The sequence below is a fragment of the Acyrthosiphon pisum genome, chromosome A1, assembly GCF_005508785.2.
Source record: "Acyrthosiphon pisum isolate AL4f chromosome A1, pea_aphid_22Mar2018_4r6ur, whole genome shotgun sequence".
NCBI lineage: Eukaryota > Metazoa > Arthropoda > Insecta > Hemiptera > Aphididae > Acyrthosiphon > Acyrthosiphon pisum.
The window spans coordinates 69,532,566-69,545,374 of record NC_042494.1 but is presented as its reverse complement, the minus strand read 5'-3'; the positions used below and the strand labels follow the sequence as shown (position 1 = coordinate 69,545,374).

At 33.2% G+C, this 12,809-nt stretch overlaps 1 protein-coding gene across 1 annotated transcript in view; it reads right to left on the bottom strand.

Annotated features, from left to right (window-relative positions):
• The window catches only part of LOC100574407 (protein O-mannosyl-transferase TMTC2-like), a 358,487-nt gene that overhangs the window by 176,722 nt on the left and 168,956 nt on the right, over positions 1 to 12,809 (bottom strand). The window contains exons 4-5 of the mRNA XM_029487429.1: positions 9,360 to 9,785; positions 7,961 to 8,261 (exon numbers count right to left, since the gene is read on the bottom strand). Of these exons, the coding sequence (XP_029343289.1) occupies positions 7,961 to 8,261; positions 9,360 to 9,785 (727 nt within the window). The remainder of the gene's footprint in view (positions 1 to 7,960; positions 8,262 to 9,359; positions 9,786 to 12,809) is intronic.

Below are 12,809 nucleotides of genomic sequence, written 5' to 3'. Positions count from 1 at the left end.
AAGATTAATTAAATAAACAATGTGGTCGTAACGGGTTAATCGTTATTTGCAGATCTAATAAAATTTAATGTTATTAAGATATTTAATATTACAATATAGAATTATGTCTATATAAATACTATTGCAAGGCAGATGTTTATTTTGTTTTAAGTATTTTAAATTTTAACAACAACGAATCCACAGTATTATAGATATGGACAATTTAGGTTACCACGTGAAATTTCATACACTTGCCTGCATTTAATTAATAATATTGTACATACATCATTTTAAAACAATTAAATTATTATACCTCGCGCAATGAGTATTATACTCTTACCTTAAAAGTATAAACATTGGACTAGATGGGAGGGGTTGCTTAAAATTTGTTCAAGATATATTTTCTCTTGATCCTGGTCTGGTTCTGACCAGTTACATAATATTATTATAGTATCGATTATAATATTATGGTTATTTTTTTTCCTTTTGAACCAAGAACTGGGGACGGAACTACTTTCGCATTGCTTTGACCCCGATCCCCATCGTTTATTATAGAACAATAATAATTTACCTCTATTTTCAATTATAATAAGGTACAGCAAAAGTACCACTACAAAACCTCAGAACGTACTTTCCTCGGACGAATTCCCGGTTTATAATATGTAAATGGTCGATGGTCACGCTGCAGCTTACAAAACAACAATGGTTAGCCGAGTGAAGTTTGGAGCGAGCGGAGGGCAGACGGTTACTAGAAAAATCGCGTCACCTTCTCTCGGTCGCCTGCCTAACTCTTTCCTCGCCGTCTTTCGCAGTCAGGATGTTCTGCACCATCGCGTAGAACAGCCAAAAAGATTATTAAGTGTTCCTGGGAAGTGCCATATTATTTTTTTTTTTTAATTCCAGACCACACAGTATTGATGGAAGGTCCACAGAGGTTGGCAAGTGGCCTAGACGTGGGCCCAGTATCTCCTTCATACCGCTCCATTACTGACACCAAAACATCGTGTGTTGTACAGTGTCAGCCCCACTGTGACACTGTTAGCACCATACAATGGCAACCCTATCCATCCAGTGCAGGTAGTTTTCGAAGGATCCGTGCAACACCAGTGCCTGAGTCATGTGAAATGTCAGGGAATTGTGCCAATGCCTATGGAACCGTTCTCTCTAGCCACCTCCTGACGTCCGGGATAACGTGCAGCGACCTTATGCCTTTGACGTACACATCCACCGCTTCTGCCACTGGGCAATCATCGTCTTTTATTACTCCCTCCTGATAGCATACTTAGACAGAGCTAGCGGGTCTCCGGGAAGTATAACAGCGCGCAGACAAGTCCTAATTCTCAATCTCTCAAGGAGGTTGGCCGGTATGCCAAGGTCAGAAACGACCCTTAGCGCTGCTGTTCTCTGCGGTCGTATCAGGTTGGCCCTTGTCCTGTTCTAGGCCACCACTCGATTTATTCAAACAAGAGTAGCATACAACAGCTGACTCTCGACTATTGACTTAAAAGTCTCCAAGTCCACGAGGCTTTTTGGCAAACGTCTCTATGTGCAAACGTAAACCTCTGGTTTAGGATAACACCCAGATACCGCAACTGTTTACTCAAAGCGATAACATGGCCTCCTACCCATAGTCAAAGAGGGGTGTATGCTCACCTTCTGGGAAACATAATTATAGGTAGTACTATTTAAATTTAATTATCCACCCAGATCGACGAGAGTTTTGGAATTTGATTAACACGATATAATAATTTTCTATATTGATGCTATAAATTTAACACTATAGATTAATTCTATTTATCAATTTAACACTACCGAGATTGGATCAATGAAAGGTTTTAATACCTTGAACCTTTAAGTCAACGGAGTCTCAGATTGGAAACAACGAAAATAATAGATTTATAGGTAAGATATGCAATAATGTTGTGATTTTGTTAATTTAAATGATCTATCTCATAATTTACCTAGGACTTTAGTACTTATGGACTCAATGGATCTCGTGGAGTGTGGCCACGATTGAAATAATTATCAAATATAATTACTTAAGTACCTATCTATAAGTACCTAACCAGATCGTCACCACCTTGAATCCTCGTAAACCCGATTTCATCGTCACGACGACTCCGACGAATGACTACGACGACGACGATAACGAAATAGTGATGTATAATTTATATGACTATTATATGCGACCACCGACCACTACGTCTTTTCAGCATCGCAATTGTTGTATTATATTATTAGTGTTTCGGCTGTACAGACATTCGAAACTTCGGTAGAGTGGTTCTCGATTTATCGCCACACCTATATATTTATATAAAGGCGAGCCTTTATAAGCGTCGGATAAACAATAAATTTCGATTGTTCGGTCGAAAAGTCCATGCGCGTATACGTCGACATTTAAAAATAATAATAATAATAATAAAACGTTTTCTTCTGCTCAGTTCGTATAACTATAGTGATGTAATGTCATATAAAAGTCGCAAAACTATTACAATATTATTGTCCTCACTTTTTTCGTTAATGACTTGGTTTTTTTTTACCACTACACGCCACAATGCCACCGCCCACCGAACATCTTTCTTTCGCGCTTTATTATTTTATGTCCTCGAGTTGTAATTTTTTTTTCATGTATACATAGAAAATATTTTGCAGCAAAGCTCTGCCGCGGAGTGAACTAATTTTTAGGTTACGAACACCGCCCGTACATTGTAAAAATGTCGTTTCCAGATGTCGAGACCACGACTTTATCACCCCTTTCTTTATATATGCGTATAAAATATACAGAGAGCAAAAATCGTATACATTTTATACGCGAAATTTTTATTCATATATTTTTCTTCTACGAAAATAAACGCGCGTTCCGACGGCGCAGAGTAAGATTATACTTTTTTCTGCTTATATCCCCACTGCGTTATGGAAAAAAAATCTAATCGAAACTCGCTTTATTATAATATTATAATACATAAACTGAGCGATTTTATTTTAATAGACGCAACGCGTGGGGACATATCGTTTAAAATGCGTATTAAAGTTTATCGTAGCGGCACAGGCAGCCCGTTTGGCGAATGTTATCGTCTCGGAGTGTTGTTTGTCTTTCATCGGTTTTTATTGTTATTATTATTATTATTTTTTTTTTTTTTGTGCCGTACGGGTTACTTTGAAACATAATATGTGCGTCGTATGTATAATAATATGATGGTACTTTTTTCTAATACATATTATTATATTAATATTATAATATAGTACGTGGGGCGTGCACAACCAAACACAATATTATTATTATTGTACTCATAAGAGTACAAATTTACACAGATATATATTGTGGTATGTTTCACAACGGCGTTTGTACAGTACGTCAGTAAGTTAATAGTTTATATTTTTAAAATATAGTTTCGTAAAATAATTACTGAATATATTATTATGGAGCGTTTAAATTAAATGTTGTTCTATACTTCTTTTATAGTATATATCTCACAGCCCTATAACTACCGGGTGATCCACTTACCGTAAGACTCTCAAAATTCTTATTATTTCAATAACTTTTAACGTTTTTGATAATATTTGCTTACATAATTTCAAGTTTTTAAAAAACAACATTGTCCTAAAAAATGTATATTTGGTTTTAAGTTGTATAATATTTTTTTAATGATGACATGCATTTTAAATCCTTATTCTCGAATCAGAATATATTTATAGGAATACTTCGATACATAAAAATCGAATGTTGGAAGAGTAGTGATATATGGCATATTATAGAAATTTAAAGTTTAGATAATCGAAATGGAGTGGTACACAGGGGTCCTTGCAATATGTTGGCCCGCTCATCTAAACATAATAAACTATATGTTCAAAAATTTGATTTTTATATATCAAAATACTCCAAATAATATTCTGCTTAAGAATATTAAATTAAAATGTACGATGATATTCTAACGAAATAAAAGACTTAAAAAAAATAGTAAAAAATAAATACGTCTGTTTTTATAAAATAATGTAGTTTTGTAATGACTCTCGAAATATTATAGAAATAGTTTCAAAAACGTTAATGTTTTCTCAAATAATGAGTGCTCTACGTTAAGTTGATCACTCCATACGCAACAAGATGACAAATAATTATAGATTTAAAAAGCAGCGAACTAATGTTATATTATTAGACTTGTTCAGCTGTTATGTAATTATTGGGCGAGTATCAAACTCTACGCTTTGCAGTCGAAGTATTTTGTGTGCTACGACGATGTACGTGGACCCTGCTGTGAGACCTGTTACGCGTGAACTGTTATATTATATAATAACATAGTGGAGGCACCCCGCGGCTGTATAATATTTCTGTGCTTCCGATTCCCGCGTTAGCTTTACGGGGTAAAACGCGACACCAAACGGTGGTACGAACCACACAATCTGTATCACTATATTGTACGGAGGTAATAGTTGGACCACTGCAGTGCCACGCAATATTACGCACCTGCAGCTAGTTAGTATAATATACATAATATTATATTCGTACATAATATATATTACATATTATTATATTTATATGGTGGTATTTCGCAGACTTGTATATTTAAAAGTAATATCGTTCCGCACGAAAACGATTACTCAAATCTAGAACGACCTTTTTTCGACCCTCGAAATAGCGCGTGTTGTATAAAATAACGCGTAAGTATAATAATAATATATTCTATTCTCTTTGCGAAATTCCGCGGCGTCGGATTTTCAAACGACCCGCAGCTATATACAATGGATATATGTATATATTACGTATAACATAATAATAATAATAATAAAGACCCGCGGGCGAATCGCTAGTTTTACCCGACCCCTAATAATAAAATGTATAAATCGATGACGGAAGTCAGTGCAACATTATATGTGTGGTGTATAGGAGTGTGTGTTTGCATGTGCGTGCGTGTGGGTGCGTGCGATATTATGTATAATATTACGCCATTGCTCGACATTTTCGATGGACCCCAACCCGACTTCTGTTACGACGACGATAGGACTACGTGTCTACGTAGGTATTTACGCGACGCGCACGACCCCCGAGACCACGTGCAAATATAATTTCGATGAAAGTGGAAGGACAACATAGTATTTATTTATTTATTTTTTTTTTGTTTAATATTCTAGGTGAGAATCGATATTATATTATATTATTACGCGTAAAAATGAAAAATATAAATATTATTTAGTTTATAATAACGTCGTTTATCGCGGAATAATATAACGTAAATTATTAGCTCTGACATTATTATACTTAGGTGTACATTTTTAAATATTCTAAATTTGTTGTAGTCTCTAAGACTATGGTCTACCTTTATAATATAATATAATTGATAGTTAAAAACGTTATGCACATTGTCTTTATGGGATGTTCGACGTAATTTCGTCAGTTTTTTATATCGAGCCTCCCGTTAAACAATAATCTTTTTACAACAATTATTTCCTCTGAGACGGAACGATTTCCGATTGAAAAGAAAAAACGCTTCTATGCAAATACTGCATACTAATAATAATATATAATACTGCATTGTTTTTTTTTTTACGCAGTAAAATGTATTTCAGACGATTTGTTTTCAAACAATACTAGTTACGACCGTGTAATAATAGGAATAAACGAAGGTTAATTTAAATTTAAAAACAATTTTGTTGCATATTTTTCATTTTTATGGGCATGACGCCACAACCTGATGGTTTTTAGTGCACGAACTTCCGGGCACTGTGTGTATAGGGTGTACGTATATGTTTAACCTCATACACTCTGGTTTTCTTTCAATCAAATTTTGTGATATTGTAAAATCTGCTTATGTATGAATTATTATTATACCTAGAAATGAAGTGACAAAAATTTTGAATATTTAACCAACCATAGTTTTTTTTATTTATATTAAGCATTTAAATATACACGATTTCAGTGAATTATTGGCATGGGTTTAACCTAAAATTTATGGTAAACCAATGGTAGAAAACACCACTTTGAATACTAGGTATATTAACATATAAAAATGATTCGTTTAACATTCGATATTTTTAGAGCAACATTTTTAAAAAGTATTCTATTTTAGATAAAAAAAATTTAAATTATACAATACTAAAAATCTTAAAAACACAATGATAATGGAAAGAAAAAACTATCTAAATATACAATTATTTTCTAAAAATGTTATTTGATATTTCCAAGGCTGGGCAAGTTAATGATTTTTTTTAACTCAGTTAAGTTAAGTTAATATGCACCAATAACAAAAAGTTAAAAGTTAATTTAAAATTAAAAACAAAATAAATTAACTTAACTTACTTCTTGAAATGAAAAATTAACTCGTTAATTTCACGTTAATTAAAAAAGAAATTTAGTAAGTTAACAGTTAAGTTAATGAAAAGCCAAAATTAACTAGTTAAGTTAAAAAGTTAATATAAAATTAACTTATTAACTTAACTTTAACTTTTTAACTCGTTAATGCCCAGCCTTGGATATTTCCAGAGTTTGAAATCAAAATTAAATTGTTTGGTTTTAATTTCAATTTCCCTTATCGATATTTATTTTTTCTGATTCAAAATTAAAATCATAATTCATAAATATATTTCTAATGGTTTTATAATTTTATGGTATTTATATTGTTGCACAATATCGATTTAGTTGTACCTATTATGATTTTCAATTAGATTTTGAACATCATTTTTATTTTTTTATTTAAAATATCAATTTTACATTTTACGATTTGATTTTGATTTATAGCTTATTTTAACTTATTATAACTTATTTATTTATGTATGAGAAACCTGTAGTTGTTCACGCGACTGCGTAACAGGTCTAAGAAAACAACATATTAGTTAATTATCTATTATTATGACTACATAATATGAACAACATTATAGGCCTATCCGGCTATTGTTAAATTTTAAATAATTTTTTTAATTTTAAATTGATTTGTTAATTATAAAAAAATATAGTTTCATTTTATATAATTTATAGATTAAAATTGTTTTCGTTTCAATATACATTTTTAATATCATTATAATAAATATTTGATTTTGATATCACTTTTGGTTTCTAAAATTAGATTTAACGATTTTTATCGATATTTAAAATCTATTTTGAAACCAGGCCTAGAAATCTCTCAAATTATTTAAAAGATATTTTCACTAAAATTTACTGATGAAATTATACCTTAACCAATAATAGGCCTGCATGATAAACTATTTAATTAGGTACCCGTATAACTAAAAAAGAAAATTTTAGGCTTATACAATTATTAGCATAAGGAAAATAAGTCCCAGCCTTACATATATAATCAAGCCCTCTTCACACTGATTTACATTTGAAAACTGTTCTAAAAGAAGCAAATCATTTCTATTATAAGTTGAATGCTCGTCTCGGCTATCAATCTTTAACCCTTCGATCCAAAGCTAATAAAATAAAGGTATTACTATAGAAAACATCCAAGATGCCTGAAGCATAAAAAGTGTCGAGATTTTTTAACTAATACCAGCTAAGTATAATAAATAAGACAACAAACAAGAATATATTATTAGTCTTGACTTTTTTAATGTAGGTACTACTTTACTTAGTTCATAATCATATAATACTGTACCTGTAGCCCACATGTGGTATATGTATGTTTTATTTTATTTAAAATAAAGAAAAACATTATAAAATAATAGTAGAATATATAAAATAAAACGAAACAATAATGATATTATTTTTCGTTGGATATAAGACAATATTATGTTTTAGGTGTTTTAAAAATTACGGAAGTCGTCAGAGATTTGATCACTATGAATAAGAGACCTAAATACACACTTTATACGCACGATGTAAAATTTCGGGATGTGTTTTAATAGGTATATGGGAAAATGAGTCAAGAACACAATTTATTCGATATCGACTGATCTGGTCAATGATCAAATGTGGAGGGGGTGGATTTTTTAGTAAGATCAAATAATAATTATAATTATGTTCCGTATGTTTATAAAATAAAACACTGACCTTTCGGCGGGTTGATGTGCACACCCGATCGGTACAGCGACTCGTCGTCCTGCCAGTCGTTGTTCCTGATGACCGTCCGGGCACCGTACACGGTGAGCACCACCATCAGCCCCATCCTTGGCCATTTAGGCCCTAAACGGCGTTCCAGCGCTGCGTAACCGTACCCGAACAGGAAGCAGTAGCCCACGCTGGGCATGTACAGCACCCTCTCAGCCAGCACGAACCCCACGTAGAAAAACATGTTGGACACCGGCACGAACGGTATGGCGGTCATGGCGACAGCGAGTCCCACGGCCCTTGCCTAAAAATATTATGATAATAATATATTATCAACATAAATAACGCGACGCTATAAATGTTCGCTGTTGTAAATATATATTGTTTATTCGGGACGATTCAAAATTAACTCGTTACCTATCGGTGTGTGTGTGTGTGAGCTGGGTCCTGCCAAAATCGGGTTTTTTTTAAACGTCAAAATAATAAAAACTTGCAAAAATCAATTGACTGAAACGAGTGATAATAATTATTATTATTATTGGTCTAAGAAAATACTGAAGAAGGAAAACGGATAATTTTGAAGAACGAACCAAATATAAAATAAATATATACAGAAAAAAAAATTAAATCAGATTAAAATTTGACCGTATAACATGGCGATAATGATAATATATTTATTTAAAAATAGAATACAAGCAACTACGCGAACGGGCTGACTTTAATGAAATTAAGAGAAACAAAATATGAAATCGTTTATTCATTGAATCGAAAAATATTGATAAAAAATAAACAAAGAATGACATCTCGAATTTCACTCAAAATCATTTCTTTAGTTATTAGTATTTAAAAAATCCGAATAAACAATAGGCACAGTTTACATTATCTCCGATATAGGTATAGTGAATATTTTCAGTGAAAAGATCTTGTTATTAATTCTAAATGTAGGTATACACTTTTTTCGAAAAATGAAACCCTTATCAACTTTTAATTATCAAATGACGAGTCCAATATTTAATAGGAATAATATTAAAAGTAAGCTTTGTCTCACAGTTCTATTATAATAATAGGCATTACTCCAGAATGCAGATAACAACTAGTTGCCAGCATTTATGATATAATGTATATATACGCAATCTGCATTCAAGGGTGCAGGTAGAAATGTAATTGGGGGGGGGGGGAGACCGAGTGTATTTATTAATTCATTATCCCAATTAAAATTGTCTTATACAGTTACCCATGAAATATTTGTTAGCTATGGAAGGATTTTTTTTTTTTTTTGAGGAGGGGGTGAATTTTCCCCCTTCTGCTCCATTTTTCTTTACCTTGGCTTCATTTATATAATAACAGTAACAATCGTAACGTTATGTAACGAAAAATGAATTTAAACTCTTGCAGTACTTACCGGGTCATCGGCACGGTCGGCCGGGCGATCGTACTTAGTCTTTGAACAACATCTGTGAGGTCGGTTGTGGTGCAGCCTAGCCCTGGACGCAGCTGCGGCGGACCGCTTGGCCGCGGCAAACAGGGCTACGTACAGGGCGACGGACAGGGCGTTCCTCGGGTCATAGACAGACGTGACGGGCGCGATGGCGTCCATGGACCAGTCAAAGCTCAGCCTCCGGGGGTAGACGAGCAACCGGAAGTTCTCGGCGGGCAGGTAGAGGAACGTCAGAGTTCGCGTCACCAGGCTTGGCGACTTTGCAGTCGGGTTGTCGGCCGCCGCGAACACCGGTGGTCCGCTGTCGCCCATCAGCGACATCCTGGCGAACAGCAGACCGGCCGCCGCGCCAGACAAGATTGCCAGCGTCCTGTACATTCCTCCGGAGTTCTGCGAACAAAACGGAAGGTATCGAGATCAGTACCAATTTATTATCATGCGATAAATTATGAGAAAAATTAGAAAACTAAAATATTAACAATAACTGGAAAAGTGGTCCCCTCATCAGTAAAATTTTTACAGTCGTTTGCAGCTCTTCAACATCCCACTCAACCGAAAACCACGCGATTAAACCCCGGCGATACCATACCCGAACCACCCTTACCGCGATTTCAGTAAAAAATTTTATTAAAATTCACGTTTCGATTTGAGAGTGTTTTATTCTCGGGGATTTTCAAGTTGCTGAGATATTTCAGTAATGAGTTTTATGTCACTTCTAGCATTCTTGAGTCACTGCAACCAATTCGTCTTATCCGCGTGTTCCAGTCAATTTTATTTTACGAAAATGTATTATTTCCTCGTAATACTATTGAATTACGGATTATTTAAAAGTATTATGGCGCGGCAGAACTATCGCACATACGACACGCATTAAGACTTTTTTTTCTATAATATGCAATAATGTTTGAAACATCGGCATCTAAGCCAATAATTAGTTTAACATTATATATTTACAATTTACGCTTATTTCAAATTAATTTTCGTAATATTCATGTTTATCCTTCAAGGAGCTTACAATATTTAGGTATGTTTGGTTGTAGGTTGTAACACTTATCCTACCTGCTGCAGTGGTATGTGGTGTATGTTTCTTATACATTTATATTTTTGACACTCTGTTAAGATATGCTTAACAGTTTCACACGATTTATATGTATCTAATTATAATTTATTTGTCGAGGTAAGTATTAATAATGTATCATTATAAATGCATTATGTTTTTTCTGTGTGCAAAATTATTATTTTGTTTATTCAATTTGAATTTAAAATATTAAAGGAAAAACGTTGTGCCCGCGTGGTTCGTTTCATAACAACTATCTATACCTGTATAGGTACCAGTACCTAAACTAATCAACAATTAGCCACGTAGTATCACAAACAGAAGAAAACTAATGCAAAATAAATTAATACACACACGAATACTCTACCTATAATTTATTTTCGTTTATCCAATTCGGGTTAAATATTCTCGGGAACACATAAATAATGATATTAAAATACTTCAAAAACAAAGTAATAATAATAACAACTGATTTACTCTGATTTGTAATAAATTAATCTATGCGTACAATTATAGGAGTCACTCCAACAGATACTGTTAAAATTATGAAAAAAACTGAGTATTTGAAAATAATCTGTCGTTTAAGACGTATACTCAAAAAATCAAAAAATCAGAATTTAAATAAATGTATTATTTAAAAGATAAAATGGTTAGTGAGCACACTTGGTAATAGTCACCCTGTATATGCTAAACTAATATGCACGTAATATCCTGCAGAGAACGCCGAATTTTTAAACGGTCGTTCGGAGATAATTTAATTGCCATTTTAACTACCGTTTTATGCGATCCATAAACATTTTAGAGCTCGATATAAGATCAAACCGGGAGAATGTCAAATATTACTTCGTATAAAATATAATAAATATCACTCGGTCTGAAGTTATTATTGCCGAAAAGTCTTCGATGTTAAAGTCAGGACGCGCCGCACAATTATACCCATCCGTTTTTATGCCGTTGTTATTATTATTATTATTATTATGTACTTTCGATAGTCGTCGTCTCAGATGCGATTATATTCGCGTGTGTGGATACTATATTCTGTTGATTTAACGAATATATATTATATATGTATAAATATACACTTCTATAGAGTCTCGGCAAATTTAAAAGACGTGAGTTTACAATGTGCGTGTGATACGACCGGAATAGGTTTTAAACACACAAAACTATATGCAATATATATATATATATATATATAAAACGTGGTCAACACGCGGTTGTTAATTGTTGAAGGAGGCGAAAAGAATATAATAGGATAGACTGAGAGAAAGAGGAAAAAGCCAAACAGAAAAGTCATCCGTAATTGATCATTTGTTTGTTGAAAGGCAATAGTTTTCCGCACTATAGTCTACAATACACACACTGCCACACCGACACATACATAATATAATACAGTACAGGCGTAGAGGGACAATAATATCCAATGGTCACGTATGGTATATACCTACCTACAGCTATAACCATTACCGCGCGGCTATGTAATACCTAATACCTATAGTTTTACACGGGTGTATATATATATATTATTATTATTATTTATGTTGCGGGCGCGTGTGCGTGTACGACACCGGAGGTAAGGAATCAAAAAGTTATCCTCAAAGTCTTGGCAAAGAACAATGTTTTCTCGTTGGCGTGCGGCAGACAATAATAGTATAATACACCGTATTTTCGTAAAGCATCCACGCGCGTTAGACAATAATAACAATAATACCTAACAATGATAATATGAATATTAATAGTATAGCGTAATGTTCGTTTTCGAGACGTCTTTATAATGCACATTGGTTCGTGCTATCATCTATACTGAACAATTTATAATTAAAAACAGGGCTTGAAACTGATATTTGATTTCAATTTTGAATACTGTGTAAAACCGTTAAAAACTGAACTTGGTACCGAAACCAAAAACAAAATCATTAGCGGTAATCAAAACCGAAATCAAAATGAAAAAATAAAAAAGATAATTGAAACTGAAATAGGAAAAATTATTTTTGGGTTTAAGCCTGATTATAAGGATATACCTATGTATTATTACCATATATTAGAGACAATATTATTTACGGCACACGGATACGACAAAATACCAATCCGGTCAGAGACAAAACAATATTTGTATCGAACCATCTCGTACTACGAATCATCGCGGCATTATATTAATATTATTGTTGTTAATTTTTTTTTCAATTCTACAGCGATGATTTACTGCAGGGCTGCTCGGGCTTAAATGTATTTAAAAACCCAAAATAGGTATGTTAAAAGAGTTTAAAATATGTTTATGAATTCACCGTTACATTATAAACAATAATAATATATACCGGAGTGGCGAAGTAGGTACTATATACCAGTTTATGCGATTA